At 47.4% G+C, this 21,685-nt stretch overlaps 1 protein-coding gene across 2 annotated transcripts; it reads right to left on the bottom strand.

Moving 5' to 3' along the window:
• Nucleotides 1-1,604: 1,604 nt before the first annotated feature.
• Nucleotides 1,605-10,794, bottom strand: IDI1 (isopentenyl-diphosphate delta isomerase 1; the record flags this gene model as incomplete). 2 transcript variants are annotated; one of them, XM_084260200.1, is made up of 5 exons in its annotated part: nucleotides 1,605-2,949; nucleotides 3,835-3,965; nucleotides 5,203-5,295; nucleotides 6,275-6,438; nucleotides 10,643-10,794. In XM_084260200.1, the coding sequence occupies 5 exons, from the start codon at nucleotides 10,792-10,794 to the stop codon at nucleotides 2,632-2,634; spliced, it is 858 nt and encodes a 285-aa protein (XP_084116326.1). In that variant the 3' UTR covers nucleotides 1,605-2,631. The 2 variants fall into 2 exon arrangements, with proteins under 2 accessions (XP_084116326.1, XP_084116327.1); XM_084260201.1 differs by having other exon boundaries at nucleotides 6,275-6,435.
• Nucleotides 10,795-21,685: the final 10,891 nt, after the last annotated feature.

Below are 21,685 nucleotides of genomic sequence, written 5' to 3'. Positions count from 1 at the left end.
CATTTCTAAATGGAATTAAAAATACCACTGCATCCCATTTCCTCACCGCTGACGTTAGTGTAGCAGTAAAGCAGTTAAAGCTCTATGTAAAAATGAGGTTACTGTAATGATGTTAACTAGAGAAGTGAGACAGCCATCAGCATGAAAAACAGCATCAGGAAGGGGTGGTCTGTGCAGAAGTTAATTCCTTGCTGGGTAGTAGGCCATGAGTTCTTGTTGCAGGTAAAGGCTGAAATTGGTGGGGAAGTAATGGGAGACCAACCAGTGCTGCCCTGGGTCCATGTTTGTGCACTGAGCTGGCTCCTGAGTGACGCAGGGAAGCATGGCCAGTTTGTTGGGCCAAGGCTGGAGGAACAAAGGCAGCTTTAGCCCTGGCCTGTCATCTGCAGAACTGCAGCTGTGTGGGCAGGCAGGTGGCAGCTGATAGTATCTGATGAGTGTTTCGGGTCTGTTGAAAATGAGGATCAGGCTGAAGTTCTGTCCCTTGTGCGTGTCAGTTACTGCTCATCTGATCAAAATGGCAAAAGAGACTGTCAGATGGGCAATACTCCCTGTCTGTCTCCAGTTGTCATGGTAGGAATTGTCTAGAGGTCAGTAAAATGATGCATGAGAAATGCACTAAAATGAGGAGTTTCAAGGATTAAACAGGATTTCACTGCAGTATGCATGTCCAAACCAAACCAAAAAGGTAAGAAGGAAGAATCCTTACATCATTTAAAAAAACCCAAACTATGAAGAGTTTTCAGGTGTGGACTTGGCACATTGGAGCATCCTGTGTAAATCCATAGTGCTTCCCTCGTCTATTTTGCATAGGACATTCAGTGTTAAAACCAGGGAAATGCTACAGAAGCTCAATGCCAAGAAAAACCTTTCATGACAAAACAAAACTTCTCCAGGATTTTGAGGAATGCTTTAGCAAAGCTTTGCTTTCAGCTTCCCTAGGGATGTTCTTCAGGTCGGCTTTTGCTCCACAATGGCCATTGCAATTGTAAGAGTAGAACAGTGCTGTAAGAAACGCATGTCCTGCCACCCTGTCCTGCTGCTCTAGTCACTGCACTAGGCATGGGGGTGGCATGGCAGAGGTTATTTGCCACGTGGCTCAAGGTCTGATAAGAAAACAGCAGTCCGAGGTTTGGGGTTAGGTATTTTAATCATCACCTTACCTCCAAGCTAGTACTTTATTTCAGCTTAAGAATGGGACAAGGACTGTAATGCACTACTTGGGTAATGTGCCGGTCTGCACAGAAGGCAGGAGAGCTGTTAGACAGCCTTCCTGTTCCTCACCTGCTGGAGAGGCTGCATCAGTGCAGGTCACAGCCACCGGGCTGGCTCTGAAACCTCTGCGTGCTGAACCAGCCCGGGTGCTGCGGTCACAACTGGGGCGAGAAAGAACGGATAACCATGGGGAAAATGGAGCTTCACCTCGACACCAGACACAGACCAGTTACAACATGTTTTATACATCAGGAGAAGTGGCGTGAACAACATCCTATCTCATCAGGATGCCTTTGGAAGTTGAGTCTAGCTCAAGTAGTCTGCTAACAGAAGAAACCACAATTCAGGGGGTTGGGGGAGGAAAAAAACTCCAGAACAGAATCTTTTTGAGATACCCCTGTTTATTTATTAAAACTCTTCAATTCTACTCATTGCGAGCAACGGATCAGAAGATCTAAGAGGATCAGCTCTTGCCCTCTGGCACAGTTCCTCGTTAGCTGATGTGAAGGCCGGGGGGTAAGCCCGTCAGTTGTCAATCTCAAATGTCAGAGCTAAGGGTTTGAGTTTCCTGGGGAGGACTGTTGCATCAGATGTTGCAGGGGAAAAAGGGAAAGCCTGTACCGAGATGCCTTTGTTTTCTGGAGGCTGGGAAGGCCCGGGGTGCTTACCCTTCCCCAAGGCCAGGCTATGCTACTTTAGCTGGGTTCCCTGTACGTGGGGGGTAATTGACCGCTTCTTGTTACTTATTTTTTTAAAAGACATTTCCAGTACTTGGCCGTCAATTAACTAGAGAAGGGTGGGGGGAAAACCCAACCCAGGCCCCCAGTGTTTATTAAGCTATGACACGCAGTGAAACGCAATCCAATTACTTAAGTTTTTATGTGTTTGGTTAATTATAGGGTGGCTGAAGAGATTTGCTTTCTGCAATTAAAATCATCCTGATTACTTTGAATTAATTGGTTTTTCTTCAGGCAACTAGTCTTCTCACCATCAACGCAGAACTCCCATTCCTGCGTAATCACTTTTACAAGGCGCAGCCGTGTGAAGTTGGGAACATACTGGCTCTACCGAATGAGCTGGGCAGGAGGTGCCCCTCTAACTACTATCTAGTTGCACAAGGAAGTAAGAGCAAACTGTGCACATAGGGCTGAGGATCTTTCCTGTTACAGAGGGAAATGGAGAAGGATGAACCCAGGGGGGTTGTTACGCTACCGTTACCCACTGTACATGGGATCAGGCTTAACTCATCCAAGAGGAGCAGGACTGGGGGGAAGAGGAGGTGAAGAGGGAAAATAAAACACTGGCTACAGCCATCTCTGTATAAGGTTACTTGTTAAACATGCTCCAGGTGATGGCTTTTCGGCACTCGAGTCCCGAGTTACCACAGCATGAGACAGCAACTCCTACCCCGGCTATTTACATTCTGTGTATTTTTTCATGATCAATGAATTTGTTGAGGTTAGACAAGTTGTCCCACCACTTGAAAAGAAAGGTCTCTGCAATTAGTTTAAACCATGGAGTAATCTTGACTTCATTCTTGGAGGCTTTGTCCAAGAGCTGTTTGAGTTCTTTCTGCGTCACGTAGCAGTAGCTTTGGATCTCATTAGGGTCGGGGTTCAGCACGACGTCCTTCTGCACAAATAAGATGTAGTCTATCTCGTGCTCCCCCCAGATCCCGTCCGACTTGGCCTTGTAGTGAATCCGTGTCAGGTAGGAGATTTCTTCTGGAGTTACCTACAATCAACACACTGGTCAGAAGGGGTGCAGAACCAGACTAACCACTGCTAGGCCTTACAGTGGAATTAGCACCTACTGCTCCCTAACTGCCCTCTTCCTTAAGAATTACTCCCGCCCGAATATGCACTTGCAGTGTACTTCCTCACACAGAACTGCCATGAAAAAACCTGTACTGTGCCTTGATGTCGAGTTGCAGGGTATCTCCCACTCACACCATTACAGGGTCAGACTGGCCCTGTAATGGTGTGAGTGGATTCCTTCTGCACGGTGAGTTCTAAGTCACGTTTACTGGAGCTGAAGGCTCTGATGAACACACTGCAGTGCTGATGAACACAAACCCCTGCACCTACCCCTTGCCTCCCAAGGAGACCTGAGAGCTACTTAAAGCCAAGGTCAGAACCACGTACTGACAGAGCATGCCAGGGAACTGTGCAAATTGCAGAGAAGGTAATTAATCATGGGGACAACCTAACCAGTTGATTCCCAGTGGCACGCTGCTGCTCCCGCGTCTGATGACACAAACATCATTAATTACAACACGGGAAAGTTTTCAGCCATTTCAGCTCTGTGCACTCCCCAGGTGCCACCAAAAGGAAGGTTCCAGAAGCGGGCTGTGTGATTGCTCTGGAAGAAAGGCCAAGCATCCAGGCCACCCTGCTTCCATAGGGAACTTGGGATTGCAGAGGGACTTGTACATGGGTGCTGTCAAGAGCTCCCAGCAGGCGTACAGCACGCTGCCTGGAGGAGGGTCAGCATGTTGCCTTGCCCTGACAGGACAAGGGACAGTTTCTAGGCGTCCAGCTGACCCTGTGTGCCAGCTGCAGTTAGTCTGTAAGCTGGCAACCACCAGCAAGAATTCCTGTTTCTCTCCCCTTCCTTTACCTGCTCCATGGGAATTCCTAACTCTGCTTTCAGTCGCCTCTGTGCTGCCCTCCGAACACCGATGGCGTCATTTTCTTCCAGTTCCAGTGGGTGGCTCAGAGGATGACTGCAACAAGTGTTGGTAAAGCAATCTGCAAGAAGTTTGGATCGGTACAGTTCTGACATGTAGAAAGCACTGAAAACAAACAAAAACCCCAAACCACCACCAACCCCCACCAGAGACATAGGATGGTTACTCAACGGCTTTGTTTCTCTTCTGTAGGGAAGGGTCAGAGAGGAAGAAGGGTATTTTCACCTCTTTCTTTCCTTCCATGTTTTGCACTGACAGTTGCCTGTGCCAAGTGCTATGTTGCACGTTTGTGTTTTGATCCCCATGAGCACATACACTCTCATAGCCAAGACAGCATCTACTTAAGAGACACAGCTTGAAAAGCACTTGTTTATCCTGCAAAGACTAATTAAAATGACTTTGGGGAGTTTAAACACAAAAGAATATTAAAATTATTCCCAGAGCTTCAAGGCCAGCTGACAAGAAGAAATAAAAAAGCCGGTTATGTTCATGTTTAAGGAACAGACCCTCTATACTCTGTGATGTGAGTATATTAATCACCAGTAATGCAGAACAACTCTGACTGGCCAGCCTTTTATCTGTAAGTCTACCTCGAAAGCATCTAAAAAAAAGATTACCCACAAACTACACGTCAGCATTTTGATTAGTTAGTGGTCAAGGGGGGGAAAAAGAATCTGTCAAGAATCCCAAGGAAGGAAAAGGTTTGTCTTCTATGAGTTGAAGAGGGTTGGAAACACTTGAATTTGTCTTCCACCCAAAATCCTGAAACAGCTATAAGTTATTTTATTTTCATCCCACTTCTTATTTTTATGGATTTGATAGTAGCAGTTCAGGAGCCTTCAAAAAATCATGTATTGCACACTTTTGGCACACAATCTTCCTTCTTCTATAGTTAAAAAAGTGTTTGTTGAGACATTCAGAGATAGAGGTCTGCAGATCTCACTGGAACAGAGGGCGGCTGCTTCCCAGCAGCACAGCTCCGCTATAGCTCAGCTCTGCCTCTACCGGTGGACTCAGACCACCCTCCACAGAGCAATCGCTTCAGCTCCACTAACAGGTCCTGCAGCAGCAAAGGTAAATAACGTGTGCTCTGGCTTGCAGAAACGGGATCAAACGAGTCAGGGAACAATCATTTCCAGAGAGTACATGTAACAATAACCTAGTGTTCCCTTTATCTTCTTACATCCACAAGGTAAGTTTGCCTCCAACTCCTAAGTAACTCCTCTCCAAAGAAGTAAATTGTAAAACATTGGTTTGAATAAAGCATTTTAATAAACACAAACTATTTCAGTACTAACCTGGAAATGTAATTTTTGCATTTGACCTCTGCTGCAGCAACAGTTTATTTTCTGTATTAAATAAGAAAACACTGAAAGCTCGGTGCAGTAAACCTAAAGAGAACAACAACAACAAAAAAAACCCCATCAGAGTGCTACATAAGAGGAGAAAAAACCCTATGAAGACAGAGTTTAAGGGCTTACAACGTCCTAAGTTTTGAGTAACCTAAATTTACACATTAAAAAGCAAGGATTTGATTAAAAAAAAACCCTTCCCTCAGAGTTATTATTTAGGTTTCTCTTGTCCACTTATGCAAAACATGAAATTAGAAGAGTGCCAAGAACAACAATGCAGCAGAACTGGGTCTGTTCACCACTCTGAAGAGGCACATTTGAGTAATCTTATAAGGAGGGCTCAGCATCCACAAATTTACAATCAAAAAGAGATGACTCAAAAAACCCTAAAAATTTGTATGGGATCACAAGAAACTTCAGGAATTGTGAAAGTACAAAATCCCTCAAACTCAGCCCAATTTCTGTTCTCTGCAGCTTCTGAGTTTGTTATCCCTCCCCGTTCAGGAAGGTGCTTCCCCAGAGAATGGAAAAGGAGGTCACAGACTACTGAGAGAGATTCATGTATGTGACCAACCTCAACTAAAAGCCACAATCAATTAGGATGATGACAACAGCAGCAAACCCCCCCTTTCCTATTAGCAGTATCTGAAGTAGAGCTCTGTGTGCACTACTTAAAAAAATCAGAGTCTCTTCTACTTCAAAAGGCATTCTTTAGAAAAAGAACACAGAATCAGCTATCTAAAAAAGGAAGATGATACCGTTTTGTCATCACGTGTTTTAAAAACATGCATCAAGGCATACAGCTTCTATCCATGGTCACACACTTCTCCTTTGCTGCTGCCTCTGAAATGTGTTCCTCCATACTGCGACATGTTTAGCATTAGATCCTGAATGCTGGGGGAGGAGGGAGCGTGGGGAAGTACTTGCTCTGGTTTGAGCAGCCACCTGGGATAAAGGCTTTAGTTCTGAAAATATTAATTCAGGTTAGTGATTCGAGCAGAAGGTAAGCAAGCTGTACCTTTATCGATGTTCTCATTCAAGTGACAGTTCTTCTTGGTATCCGCTCCAATCTTGTTATCATTTTCATCGATAAGGATGCACATCTCTGCCAAGAGCTGCACCTGCTGCTCATCCAGGTGATCTGTGCTGACTTCAGGCATTGCAACGGTGGCACACGTTCTACTGAAAACATAATGGCAGACTTGGGGATGTTGCTCCACATGAGAGTAGGGATAACTCTGTGGATTACCCCGTGAACTCCTCAGTGGAGCCGCTTTTGCCCATCCCCTATCGAAAAACTCGCTGTGAGCTATTGGGGATATCTGCATCTGCTGCCCCACTAAAATGCCTATATACAAACGCATGTAGCATGGGGAACAAACAAGAAGAATTGGAGATCTTTGTGCGGTCACAGGGCCACGATCTCATTGCAATCACTGAGACGTGGTGGGACAGCCTGGATGACTGGCATGCTACCATGGATGGCTACGTGCTTTTTAGGAAAGATAGGCTAGGGAGACGAGGTGGAGGAGTTGCTCTTTATGTTAGAGAGCACCTAGAGTGTATTGACCTCCAGCTGGGTAGGGACGAACCACTTGTCGAGAGCTTGTGGGTAAGAATTAAAAGGCAGGCCAGTATGTGTGATGTAGTCGTGGGCGTGTACTACAGGCCCCCTGATCAAGAGGAGTGGGTTGACAGTGCATTTTTCAAGCAATTGGAAGTAGCTTCAAGATCGCAGGCGCTGGTCATTATGGGGGATTTCAATTACCCAGATATTTGCTGGGCAAGCAATACGGCCAGTCGTATGCAGTCCAGGCAATTTCTGCAGCATATGGAAGACAACTTCCTGATACAGATGGTGCAGGAACCTACGAGGAGAGGGCGGGTGCTGGACCTTGTTTTCACTAACAAGGATGGGCTCGTTAGGGAGGTGAAGGTCGGGGGCAGCTTAGGACAAAGTGACCATGAAATGATCGAGTTCAAGATCCTGAGTGGAAGAGGCAAGCCAAAAAGTAGGACAGCTACCCTGAATTTTGGAAGAGCTAACTTTGATCTCCTCCGAAATCAAATAGGGGCTATCCCTTGGGCTGCTCTGTTTGAAGGAATGGGAGCCTGCGAGAGCTGGCTAACATTCAAACAGCACTTCTTCCATGCACAGTATAGGTGCATCCCTTTGAGTAAGAAATCGGGAAGGAGAGGTAGAAGACCTGCGTGGATAAGCAGGGAGCTTTTAAGTAAACTCAAAGGGAAGCAGAAGACCTATAAACTGTGGAAACAGGGTCTGGGATCATGGGATGAATATAAGGATGTTGCCAGGGCCTGCAGGGATGCAACTAGGAGGGCTAAAGCCTGCTTAGAAATGAAGCTGGCAAGGGACATAAAAGATAATAAAAAGAGTTTTTTCAGGTATGTGAATAGTAAAAGGATAACCAGGGATAATGTAGGTCCCTTGTTAAATGAGGCGGGTATCTTGGTAACGGGAGATGATGAGAAGGTGGAGATACTGAATGCCTTCTTTGCCTCGGTCTTTACTCCGAAGGCTTCTCGGGACCCACAGATACTAGACGAAAGTAGCAGTGGTTGGGGAATGAACGGCTCACCTCTAGTTGAGGTAGGGGTAGTCCAGGAGCGACTCAAAGGATTGGATGCACACAAATCCATGGGTCCAGATGGGATACACCCACGTGTGCTGAGAGAACTGGCGGAGGTGATTGCGGAGCCACTCTCTATCATCTTCAATAGGTCCTGGACTACAGGAGAAGTGCCTGAAGATTGGAGAATAGCCAATGTGACTCCAGTCTTTAAAAAAGGCAAGAAGGAGGATCCCAGTAACTACAGGCCAGTCAGCCTCACTTCTGTCCCTGGAAAGGTGATGGAACAGTTTGTTTTGGATGCCATCTCCAAACAACTGGAAGAGAAGAAGGTTATGAGGAGTAGTCAGCATGGATTCACCAAGGGGAAATCGTGCTCGACCAATCTCATAGCCTTCTATGATGTCATCACCAACTGGGTGGACGGAGGGAGAGCAGTGGATGTCGTCTACCTTGACTTTAGCAAAGCTTTCGACACTGTCTCCCACGACATCCTGATAGAGAAGCTGAGGGAACAAGGGTTAGATGAGTGGACAGTGAGGTGGGTCGAGAACTGGCTGTCGGACCGGGCTCAGAGGGTTGTGATCAGTGGAGTAGAATCTGAATGGAGGCCTGTGACTAGCGGTGTTCCCCAGGGCTCGGTGTTGGGTCCAGTCCTGTTTAATATCTTCATTGACGATCTTGATGAGGGTATAGCATCCACCCTCAGCAAGTACGCCGATGATACAAAGCTGGGAGGATTGGCTGACACGCAGGAACACTGCGCTGCCATCCAGCGAGACCTTGACAGGCTGGAGAGCTGGGCTGGGAGAAACCAGATGAGGTTCAACAAGAGCAAGTGTAAAGTCTTGCACCTGGGGAGGAACAACCGACTGTATCAGTACAGGCTGGGGGATGACCTGCTGGAAAGGAGCTCTGTGGAGAAGGACCTGGGGGTCCTGGTTGATGACAGGTTGGCTATGAGCCAGCAGTGCGCACTGGTGGCGAAGAGAGCCAATGGGGTCCTGGGATGCATCAGGAAGAGTATGTCCAGCAGGTCGAAGGAAGTGATCCTCCCCCTCTACTCTGCGTTGGTCAGGCCCCACCTGGAGTACTGTGTCCAGTTCTGGGCTCCATGGTATAAAAAAGACAGGGATCTCCTGGAGAGAGTCCAGAGAAGGGCCACGAAGATGATTAAGGGCCTGGAACATCTCCCATATGAGGAAAGGCTGAGTAAGCTGGGTCTGTTCAGCCTGGAGAAAAGAAGGCTTAGGGGAGACCTAATTAGTGTTTATAAATATCTTAGACTTGGGACGCAGGGGGATTTGGCCAGCCCCTTTTCAGTGGTCTGTGGGGACAGGACTAGGGGCAATGGCTGTAAGCTGGAGCATAGGAAGTTCCGCACCAACATGCGGAAGAACTTTTTCACAGTGAGGGTGACGGAGCAGTGGAATAGGCTGCCCAGGGAGGTGGTTGAGTCTCCTTCTCTGGAGATATTCAAGTCTCGTCTGGATGCCTATCTGTGTAATATGAGATAGGGAGCCTGCTTTGGCAGGGGGGTTGGACCCGATGATCTCTTGAGGTCCCTTCCAACCCCTAAGATTCTGTGATTCTGTGATTCTGTGAAAAGAGCACCGAGGGGTCATTCAGCAATAACAGTCTGTAAGGTTCTGTGCCCGGGAGGTGATCCTCCCCTCTACTGTGCCCTTGTCAGGCCCCACCTGGAGTATTGTGTCCAGTTCTGGGCTCCTTGGTTTAAAAAGACAGGGATCTCCTGGAGAGAGTCCAAAGAAGGGCCACGAAGATGATTAGGGGCCTGGAACATCTCCCCTATGAGGATAGGCTGAGTAAGCTGGGACTCTTCAGCCTTGAGAAGAGAAGACTAAGGGGGCACCTAATTAAAGTCTATAATTATCTTAAGCAGGGGATGCAGGGGGAATCATCCAGCCCCTTTTCAGTGGTCTGTGGGGATAGGACAAGGGGCAATGGCTGCAAGTTGGAGCACAGGAGTTCCGCACCAACATGCCGAAGAACTTTTTCACAGTGAGGGTGACAGAGCCCTGGGACAGGCTGCCCAGGGAGGTGGTGGAGTCTCCATCTCTGGAGATATTCAAGACCCGTCTGGACGCCTGTCTGAGTGATATGTCCTAGGGAGCTGCTTTGGCAGGGGGGTTGGACCCGATGATCTCTTGAGGTCCCTTCCAACCCCTACAGTTCTATGATTCTATGAATGGCCGCGGTCCTGACACGGTGTAAATAAAGCACCGGGTACATTCGGGGGGGTTTACAAGCTTCTGGATTTCTGCCCCCCCCCCCCCCCCCCCCCCCCGAGGCACGATGCCAGACGCTGCACTGTGATGGGTAAGCGCTCGCAAGACTCGGTTTTGGCTCCTCCGAGACTCCGGGCAGCACCTGCTGCAGGACGGGCGTGCCAGGCGCGACACGTCCATGGGCTGGGAGCACAAGAAACTCAACTCCCCGCTCCAGCCAGGCCGAACGCCGCCCTGCTTCGCCCCGCAGCCCGGGCGCTCTAGCGCCGGGCCACACGCCCCAGCGGTAAGCCCCGGGTGACAGCGGCTGCCCGGCCGGGACACACCGCCCAAGGCGCTTCCGAACCACCGCCCAAACCGTCTGCGCGGCCCTCGCCCCGCCGCGGCCACACTACAGCCGGCTGCCGGGCCCGCTCCCTCGGCAGCGGTGGCCCTGCTCCGGTGCCCCGCTCCCCAGCCCCGTCCCGCTGCAGCCCTTTCCCGCCGGGCCCTCTTCCCGCCGCGCCATGCCGCGCCCCCGGCCCTGGTCCCGCTCCCGCCCCTCACCTCTCGGTGCCCCGGGACTTCTCCCCGCACAGGCCGGTGGCGGGCGCGAGCGGCTGTCGGCAGCCCCACACGCGACGGCGGCAGCAACGCCCCTGGGGGACGGCGGCCCCGCGGCAGCCCACAGTAAGGGCCCGGCGCAACACGCGCCACATCGCCCGTCACCCCGCCGCCGCCAATGGCAGCGCCCCCCAAACACAACGTCACTGCATCGCCCGATCGCCCCACTGCGGCGCCAGCTGTCCGGGAGGAGGGACTAACAGTGACAGAGGCGGACAGGCGTCGGGCGCACCCAACCGCACGCGGCTAGGGGGAGGCATTGACCAATAGAGAGATGCGATAGCGGCCAGCTAACCAATGGGAGTGGGAAGCCGGGTCCGCCTGAGGCCCCGCCCGTGGCCCCGCCCACGGGGTGTAGCCATTTAGGGCCGGTTCAGCCGCCCCGGGTCAGGGGTGGGGAGTCTGTAGTCGGGCGCGGTTCCGGGAAGGTGTCTGCTAGCAGCTGATGCTGAAGGGATACTGGAGCCCCCTGGTTGCGGGGACGCGCCGGGGCGAGACCGAGCGGTACGGGCCAGGCAGGGCAGCGTAGGAGAGCGGCCTCCAGCCGGCGAGCGGGCCGGGCTGCCTCGCAGCTTGCTGCGGCTCACGGACGCGGAAGGTGCCTCCGCCAGCTCCATAACTCGGAGGCTTGGGTAGTTCCGACGTGAACCGCTGCCGCTTGTCTTCTCGCCCATCCCGAAAGCCGAGGGCCGACCGAAGCGCCGTCTCCTACGAGCAGGCAGCTCTGGGACTGGATTTCTGCCCCGCCCTGGGAGCGTTGTTTTTGGTGGTGGCCTTAGCGCTTAATTGTGGGTGTTTTTCTTTGCTCCGTAGCAGCATCATAGAATGGGCTGGGCTGGAAGGGACCCCAAGGGCCATAGACTTCCAACCCCCTGCCACAGGCAGGGCCACCAACCTCCAGGCATGATACCTGGAGTTAGAGAGGTTTAAGTGTGCGTGCACAGGTTGCAGCCTGTGGCATGCTTCAAGGTGGGGAATGCTGGCCAGTTGTCTCCCTCCTTGCTGACAGCACCAGTGTGTGGAAGATGGTTACTGTGTTAGTCGATGCCTCAGTCATTAAGTTCTTAAGAGATGGAGAAAGAAACAGCCAGTTTCTGGGTATGAATTCAGCGTAGGGAAGATGCCAACAACTGCTCAGGGCAGTTGTAGACACGCACACCCAGTGTAAAGGCAGAGGAGCGTTGGTAGCAGCCTCTACAGAAACTTCACACTGCCCTAGCCGGGTACGTTCTGAACAAGGGTACCTCTGTGCAGACTGGGAATTAGGGATTTGAGTGCACAAAAAGAAACCCTTCTCACAAAGCAGACAAGGGAGACACTTCCCAAGCCTTTAACCAAAGACACTTGAGGGCTGCCTGAATGTGAGCTGACAGTGTGCCAGGTGGCTAAGAAGGCCAACGGCATCCTGACTTGTATCAGGAATAGTGTGACCAGCGGGAGTAGGGAAGTGATTGTTACATTGTGCTCAGCTCTGGTGAGGCCGCACCTCAAGTGCTGTGTCCAGTTTTGGGTCCCTCACTACAGGAAGGGTGTTGAGATGCTGGAGGATGTCCAGAGGACGGCAACAAAGCTGGTGAAGGGTCTGGAGCACAAGTCCTACGAGGACCAGCTGAGAGAACTGGGGCTTTTCAGTCTTGAGAAAAAGCTGAGGGGAGACCTTATTGTTCCCTACAACTACCTGCAGGGTGGTTGCAGAGATGTCGGGGTTGGTCTCTTTTCTCAGGTGACAAGCAATAGGATGACAGGAAATGGCTTAAAATTGCACCAGGGGAGATTTAGGTTAGATGTCAAGAAGAATTTCTTAACTGAAAGGCTTTCCAAGCATTGGAACAGGTTGCCCAGGGAGGTGGTTGAGTCACCATCCCTGGAGATATTTAAAAGGCATGTAGATGAAGTGCTTAAGAACATGATCTAGAGGTGGACTAGGTAGGGTTAGCCTGTGGTTGGACTCGATGATCTAAAATGTCTCTTCCAACCCAGGTGATTCTACCATTCTGTCACTTGTATTGCCTTTCCTCTCATTCCCCTCCAGACTTGCACTGCAAGACACTGACAGAATTCTGCTATCTGCTCAGATAAAGTTAAACAAGGAGATGGTAAACCACAGGACGAAGTAAACACTGGACAAACCTGGGATTTGACCCCAGCCTGGAATGCCTAGGCTCTTGAGATGAGCCTCTCTTCAGTTGTCAGCTCTGCCAAGGAAAATGACATTTCCCCTCTGCTTCACATCCAATCTGCCTCTTTTTAAACTTCCTGTTTAGCTGTTCTGATGTTTAAGACCTCCAACTTAGCTCACTTGGCTGTAGAGCTATCCTTGTTCCTGGTCTTGAAGAATCCTTGAAAGTCTGCTCCTGCCCTGGAGTCAGAGCTATTCAAAAAAGCATTTAAGTGATACACTTTCATGCAAACAGCAGCCTGGGGTTTATCTGAATTGGGAGGTAAATACCTCCCAGTCCTAACTAATCTGCTGTTGTTGGCTTGAACCTCCCTTCTTAAAAGGCCTGTTTCAGGAAAGTGGGTTGGCTTCGGCTCGCTTCAGAGAAGGCAGCTGTCTTTGGAGTAAAAAATGTAATATATGTATGCTAAATATTTAAGTAGGATGTTGTATTTGCATTTAGTTTTGCTATCTCAAGCATGGTAGAAAGAATGCTATGATGGATGGCTTCCAAATGTTTTTGTATAGCAGCTGATGATGATTAATGATATAGGAAACCACTTGCTTAGGAAGGAGTCATTAGGAGGTTTCCTGCGTGATTGCAGAAACAAGCTCTGCATGCTTTTCTCCTCCAGATCTGTTTTTCTTTTTTCTTTTGTTTGGCTTAAGCTCTGGAAAGCAGCCTCTGCCTTTCCTTGGTACATTTAGAGGTTTGGAAAATCTTGATTTGAGAGGTTCAGCTATCACTCTGTTCTGTTGCTGGTTCTCTAAGCCTTGTATCTTGTCTTCTCAAGTCCAGCTATGGGTGCAGAAGTCTGGAAGGTGACCTTGAGGTCAACCTAACTTTTGCCACTCTCTTTACTGCAATGCCTATTAAAACAGCTTCTTAGCCATAATAAGATGCTAACTAGCACTGCCCTGTTCCCTAGGCTCCTGTATTGCTGTAGTTTGTGAAGAGGTGCAGTCTTTTGTTCTGTACTTGTTCCAGTACATTGCACAGTGCCTGCTACTCTTCTAGTGCCAGGACAAAACCAAACCAGTAACAGGGCTACAGTGACAACAGGCCACCTGCTGTTCTTTCCTTGTGAAAAAGCAACCACATCCATACAAGGCCTATTAATTTTCAGGTCAGAGTCACCCTCACCAAAGAAAAAAGTAATTTATCCCCTGTCTTTCTTATTGCAGTATTTTTAATTTCTTATTTGGTAAAAAAATGCTCATCTCCAAATTTTTCCCAGCTGCTAGGGTGAGCTGCTCCAGAGAATAAGACAATTGCCAGGTGCCTTCCCAGGGAAATCTCAGATGTGGATCCTGGTGCTTTTGCTGGACAATTTTTTCCACTTCATACTTACAGCTAAAATTGTTATGGTATTGTATAATTATATTAAGATGAAGTAATTTAGGTAGAAATAATGAGGCTTAAACAAATGTCCAGTTAGGAATTGAATAGCAGAGGACTGGAGCTGTGGCTTGGCTAAGGCAGCTGAGATAACTAACTACACCCATGGTAAAGAGAATTGGAAGCATCAAGCAGTGGCATTTTGTTAGGATGGGTTCAGGTGCCCTCCCAGGCAACTCTGCTCTACTTCTTGTCCATCTTCTTTTGCATGTTCTGTCTCCCCACTTTTCCTGACCTTAAAGCCATGTAGCTATTTGTTTTGCTCCCTTCCTTTCTCCTTTTGGTGGCTTTGAAGAAGGGAATAAGCTAAAATTAGGGGAAATTCTCAACAAGCTATATTGGTTATTTTGTAGAATGATGTCCAGTGAGGAAAAATATGCTAATAAATAGGTAAAACACACTACTTTTTAATATAGCTATAATTAAGACATGACTGCACAGAAGGAGGGAGAAAGGAGAAAGATGATGAAAGAGAACAGCGGGCATACTTGTAGCTGGGAAGCACATGAAAGGAAAATGTACTATTTTCAGCCCTCACTCTGAGGCACATGTTCTTCTGGCCTTTTCACAGCCCTCTTCTGAGGCAGCTAGATAATCTGCAGGAAGAGAGAAAGTAATTAGGCAAAGGCCTCTTTTGACTTTCACAGTCCGCTACAATTAATAGGAGTTTTAGGTGAAGGTTTCTTCTAAGTGTTAATCAGCAGAGGAATTAATCACATTTCAATTACGCCTTGTAAGCTTCAAAGCGAACAGCCTACTTGCAGAATGTAGTGGCTAGCTTTGACTCACTGTTTCTGGCCTATCCTCTGCAGATGCCATAGGAAAAGGTCTCAGATTCGGTATTTCCCAGCCATTCTGTACTGGGCAATAAGGAGTTCCAGTGGTGCTTCAGGACTGTTTAGTCCGTCCCACCCCTTCCCCTTCCCCCCCCCCCCCCCCGCCCCGTCAGTTGCTCGGGCAATAATAGGATGAAGCACAGGTCGACTTTTTGACTGTCGGCACTGAATTGACACCTTGGAGCTGCGGGGTGACAGGGAGGGTCGTGCTGCCGTGCGCCCCCATTCCGCGCAGCCTGACGGGGCCTGTGGCCGCACCGGAGACTTTGCTGTCGCATCTCGGGTCAGAGGCGCGGCAACCCCGGCTGCCAGCACAGACCGGGAAGCTCCGGCTCCCGTCCCCCAGGGCTCACGGTGGCCGATGGTGGCTCCTGCCCCGTTTCGGTGGCATCTCCGAGTCCCCGGGCGGGAGGTTTGGCCGGCGGCGAGAGGCGGCCGCCCGCAGCCCAGCCCGTCGCCATGGCGGCGAGCGGGGGCCGCGCACGGCTTCCGCCCGCCGCCGGATGTCGCCCCGCGAGGGCTCTTCACCAGAGAGGCGCGTCGCTGCCGCCGTTGCCCCTCCCGCCCTCGCCCTCCTCCTCCTAGCCCTCCTCCTCCTTCTCCTTCCCCCCGCTGTCTGCGGCCCTGCCCCTTCCCGCCCGCCGCCCCGGCTGTGGCTGACAGGTGAGTGCAAGGGGCCTGCGGCGCCCCCCGTCCCCGCTCCCTTCAGCGGGGTGCAGACCCTCCGCCATCTTCCCGCCCGGCGAGACCCCCCGCGGGCGGCGGCAGCGGTTCCCTCAAGGGGCTGCGGGCGCGGCCTGGCCCGGCTCGGCGCGGGGGGAGACGCTCGGGAGGGGAAGGGCCGGGGCGCGGGGTGGGAGGGCCGGGGTCTCAGGGGTAGCGGGGCGGCGCGGGCGGTGGGCGCTACCTGTGCGGTGCCGCTGCCTCGCCAGGCCCGTGGCGCGCAGCGGGGCTCCTGCCTCGGCACCCCCATCCAACCCGACCTATCCCGGCTTGTTTCCGCGCGAAATGACTTGCACATTCGTTCTTGAAAACCGAAATAACCGAAAATAAGCCCTTCTTCTTCTTCTCCTGGCTGTGGGGTTCATTTTAAAGATTTATGTTTCGGGGTTTTTTTTAACACTTGTAGCCCGAGGCTGTGGGGATGGCTCCAGGTCGGCAGGCGGTGAAACCCAGGCTGCCTGCTGAGGAGGCTCTGCTCCCGAACTTTGTTTATATGCAATTGCATGTCCTAAGGACAAGCCGAGTCCCGGTACCTCATTACTTTACGGATTGAGTTCGATCCTCTGACACACGTACAGAGGGAGTAAAAACGAAACACCCAAGCGCCCTGAATGCGACTGCATGAGGAAGGGAAGTGCTGCTTGTGGTGGGATGGGGTAGGTCTAGCCTTCTGCAACAGGATGGCTTGGAACTGGCCGAGATGAGTAAAAGTTATGCCTGTTAAGAGCCATTTGCAGTATTTCTCTCTCTCTCTCTCTTTTTTTCCTGAGCTAAAACCAATGAGGAAAAATCTCAAGAAGAAATAACATGCTTAATGTATTCAGAGGTTGAATAGATGTGAGGTTACATTTTTAGAAGGAAAGTAAATAAAAAGATTGTGCTGATGTGATGACAAGTTTCAAGTTAAACCTTGAACCCTTGAAACCTTGAAGGACATCTTGGTGTTTGTGACAAAAGAGAAACTTATATGTTTCTCTTTTTATACATCTTGTTACATCTTCCACCTTGTCAAGGTAGCATTTTAAGGTCTGCTTTCTCTAAGAGTAATTCGTGGAAGATTTATGTAAGGAACTGGTGGAACAGCTTCTTTGAAGTGATTCAGTGTCATTGAGTACACCTTGAAATTATACAAATGTCTATTGTTCAGGCACCCATTTTGCAACATCGCAGCAGGATCCTTCTCCTTAAGCAAATTTATGAAACTGTTTTCCAAGGAAGCCTGTTGTTGGTGTTTCTTACATGATATTTTTGAAAGCAAGCCGGTAACCTCAAGAACCCTTGAGTATGTTTTCCAATCAGTTTACATTAGATAAGATCTTATGTGTGTCAGCCTTAAACTATCTTGTGGTAATAACTTTAAATGTAGCTTTGTGTGTTATGGACTTGGGCAATTATTTTAAGAAAAGGTGCGGGCACCAGACACTAGAATTCAAGGCAGAGGATGCTGTTATGTGTGTGGAGTTGTTTGTTTGGGTATTTTTAATGCCAGTTGTTTGTATGTTTGTCCCTGGACTGTTTATCACGTTAAATCTAAAGGTAACTTTAAGATGATGTTGTCTCTAATGTGAATGTGCCCTTCTGCTGTCTTTTAACTTTAGGACTTGTTTAAAGAGTACAGGTTCTTGTACAGACTTGAGAGCATTGCTACAGTCACAAGAGAAATATTGTCAGCATGGTGATAATGTTTTAAAAGAAGAGCTTACTTGTACAAAATCCAGAAATTGCAAGCTGCAACTAGTAGTGTGTCAAGTAAGAGGTTGGGCAGTGTTGCATTTTATACATTTGAGATGAGAGAGGCATTGTTTATGTCATGGAATTTTTGAGTCTTGAAGCTAAGAGTAGCAGCTTGTCTTGTAAGGTGAAGGCCAGGGTGACAGTGTCATCACTTCAAACCTCTTCAAGGAGGTTTTGTTAGTTCTGTATGTGTGACTGCTGAGGAATGGACAGGAATCAGGGTGGTCTCCTTACAAACTGGAGTGATTTGTTATTTTCTCATTCTTGAGTAATACCCACTGATTTTCAAGAACGTCCTAGTGTTTCAAGATGGAAGGACTGGGCACTTGCAGTGCTGGTACATGCACTGTTGGAAGATTTGGTAGTTCTCTGTGGTAGGCCGTATGAGGAAACGCTTCAAGAATGTGCTGTTCAGAGGGATATTGGTGCTTCAGAAAAGCTTGTGAAGTATATTACAGTTACTCTCAAAGTTACTTGCTTTTGTTGATGTCTTAAGCAGTAAAAGGTTCTAATTTATTAGCAAGCAGTGTGTTCCCAAATGAAGAGCAATAATATTAAATGTTACTCCGCTTGTATGGAAGCATAATAGCAATTTATCTAGCACGTCGGTAATAAGTACTTAAATATTGTTTGTTTAGAGACTAACACAGTAGTATTCTGGCCTCTGAATGGGGTGCAGTGCTTCCATAAACAAGTGCCTGTTTAAATTACCTTAGCTCTTGAACTTCCTTAGGATTCCTCACCCTCAGGTCTTGTATTTGCATACCTGTGCGTGCCAGTACACTACTTCTAGGCTATTTGCTAATGCAGTAGCTAAAATATCTGAAACAGCTAAGTAAGCAGGACACAATGCTGTCTGGTAAAATCTTCAATAAAGTCAGCTAATCAATGTCTATTAATAAAACAGGGTTTGATATATACTGATAGGTAACTAAGTGTTAAATATAAGATTATGCAGTACCTTATACCATTTAAACTCATTAAAACAAGGAGCACTCTCAGGGAGCATAGATGGCACAGATGCCAAAGGAAAGTTGTTTGCTTTTAGGCCATCAGCAATTTCACTTAACGGGTCTTGGTCTGATGATTATTAGTGGACCCTTTTATGTTCTAAATTAAAATCACCTAAGTTTGATTATTACTGTTACTTAATACTAGTTAAAATATGTCTGTATGGTTTGGAGTGTCATATCTTGCTTTTGTAGGCTATTTGTTAGGCCAGATCTTACTGCATTTTGGTGTGGTTGCAGGATTTGCTGACATAGTTGAATTAGCAAGATCAAAGCTTGCTGGCAGGAAAACTGGGCTGGCTTATGCTTCGATGATGTTAGAAGCTTGCTCAGAATAGATACTTACTAATGTGTTAAAGCTTTTATCGTTGATTTTCAGCTATATAACATACTTAAAATTCAGTGGTGCTGCTTCTTCACTATGCTTTCTGTCGAAGGGAGGTTGCAGCCTTTTCAGTGGTGGATGTTTTCCCCTTTCACATTTTGAGGAACAGAGAGTTTTGTTTGAAAGTATGCTGCGCTAAATTTAGCAAGAAAAATAACGTTGTAATGCTCGAGTGGATTTCATAAGGTTGAGCACACTTACGAGTGGTTGTAGCATCATCTGTGATGATCTGAAATGGTTTTGTTTCCTAAATATTTATGTTTAGAAAAACAGCTAGTCTTAGATCAGCCTAAATAGACTTCTTTGTTTCTCAGGTGTGCTCTATTCTTGGAGCTTGCATTTTGCAATGAATTAATGGCACTTGAGTGTACACCATCCTTGAAATAAATGGTGCACTGAAGATCTCAAAATGGCAGTTTTACTCCTTTAAATTTGATTTTCTCACATATTAATAAAGAATGTAGTGGCGTACTCTGACACTTAAATTCCCATAGCTCATGAGTAATGCTGTCAAACTACGTTACATGTAATTAAGAACTTGATAACTATAATCATTCTCCTCCCTTTCCCTGCCCAGTTCATGTAAAAAACCCCACCCCAGGTTAATTGGTGTCTTTATATTGTGAGGTTTTATTGTTGCACAGGACAGTAATTACTATTGTGAACAGCCTTTGTTTCTTATGTAGTATACACTGGAATTTTGCACTAAACCATGTTTGAAAATGAGAGACCTGAGACTAAAACATTTGAGAGCACACAGAAGTACAGTATTTCTTATTTTTCTTTTAATCTTTTAAACAATAAGTATTCCTATTGCTAAACTCTAAACAAAGTGACCAGGGAGATCTTGGTAAGAGATGTTGCTGAAACTTCCTGATGCTTTCCCTTTCTAGACTTGTGTGTTGTCTTGAATGAACAAAAAAGGAAATGCAATACTGTAGCCGTTCTGTCTGTGCTCTGGCACTTCTTGAAACGGATCTCCCTGCCTTCAGCAGTATGCATACTCCAAGAATTCTTTCCTTCAGCAGTCTGCTTGGTCTGTGTTCAAGACTAGAAGAAGTAGGCAAGTGGAATTAGTTGAGTGCTGCAGTGAATTTTAAGTTTAGTAAGACCAGTGTGTGCACTTCTGGTGCACTTTTTGTACTGTAGCAGAATAAAGGAGTAATTGGTTACACATCTGCTCTTTACTGTTACTCTGATGAAATATTTCCTGTGACTGAATACATGGTAACATCTGTTACAGAAAGATAGCTGACAAGTTTAATTTAACCCACTGTAAAATACTCCATGAGTTTAATTAACATAATTGAAATACCAAAGCATCTTTGCATTCAGAAAGCAGTAATCACCTATGGTCTAGATGTTTTCTAGGACATTCTTTTCTCTCTACTTCTGCTGATTGACTTTGTCAAAAATTCATTGTGTACCTTTGACAGATTGTTGTGTGAAGGAAGCTGTGCAAACCTAGCACTTTGCAAAATGATTGAGCGGAAAGCGCAGCATGTCTTGTAAGCTCACTTTTTAATAGTACAGTGCTTGTGAACTGCCACCTGTACTGAATATAGTTTAGTAATAGAACACTTTGCCTCCTTTTCTGTTAGGGCGTTGTTGTGTTTTTTTTTTTTTTTGTTTTGGTTTCTTGTTTGGGGTTTTGTTGGTTTTGTCCTCTGTTTTTCTTGGAAAGTAGTTTTAGTTAGCTTTTTTCCAATCTTGATCGCTAATTTTTAGGTTTTGTGAATTCAGCTTTGATACAGGAAATGTGTCCCATAGTTCTGGTGATTTTTCATCCTACTTGTAGAATTACTAAGTAGAAGGAAAGTGAATTTATCTTTTCAGAAGCCACTTACAACACTTGAAGGTTTTGAGTAATTACGTTTGGCTAACAGTATATGGGTTGTTTTGAAGCCTTTTTTTCTTACATGGTTTGACTGGGATTTGGGCTTACTCTTGGTTTGTGTTAATGTCCCTCCCCCCTCCGCTTCCCTTCCCTCCCCTCCCCTTCCTGTCTTGTGGTTTGTTCTAACTACAAAAGTTTCAAAAATGTGAAAGACTTTGGTTTGTATATACTGACTGTCTCACTAATCGATATTTAATATGGTTTTCATAGGATATGTAACATGACACTGATATTCTGGACAGGTAATTTTCATTGTTTGAAAACCTTACATAATAAGGGGAATCAGGTAACTGCTAGAAATGAGCACCTTATTTTTTAGCATCATATTGCCAAGGATCTGTTTTGTGAAATCTACTCCTGAAAAACATGTAGCTTCTTACTGTTGCAATGAGAATTGAAATTATTCTGAAGTTTTCAAAGTAAAGTTAATATTTAAAGGGACACTGTCACTTTGAAACCGAATTTACATCATGGTTCTACAAACTGTTTAATTCTTGCTCCCGTAATGAAAGTTGGAAGTTATTTGGTGGAATTCAGAATAATGTTAAAGGCAATGAAGCTAGTCCCCTTCAGCTTCTCTTTCCTGTCCTCTGTATGCACATACCTGCTTGTTGCCTCGTTGGTTGCAGCTTTGCTATGGCTGTGTGCACCCTCTTGCAGAGCCTGGGGAGGAACGTGCATGCTTGCTCTCTCCAGAACAGTGCATGAGTGATGTGGTCATGCTGGAGCATGAGGAGAGTGCGGTTACTGGCAGTGACACTGGCTGCAGGTGAAGTGCTGCTACCAAATAGATACAGTGATGGAGGTGTTTATTACCTCATCTTTTCTGTTTGCTTATGAGCTG

Source organism: Gallinula chloropus, assembly GCF_964237585.1.
Source record: "Gallinula chloropus genome assembly, chromosome: 2".
Lineage (NCBI taxonomy): Eukaryota > Metazoa > Chordata > Aves > Gruiformes > Rallidae > Gallinula > Gallinula chloropus.
This window is presented reverse-complemented; position numbering and strand designations above follow the sequence as displayed.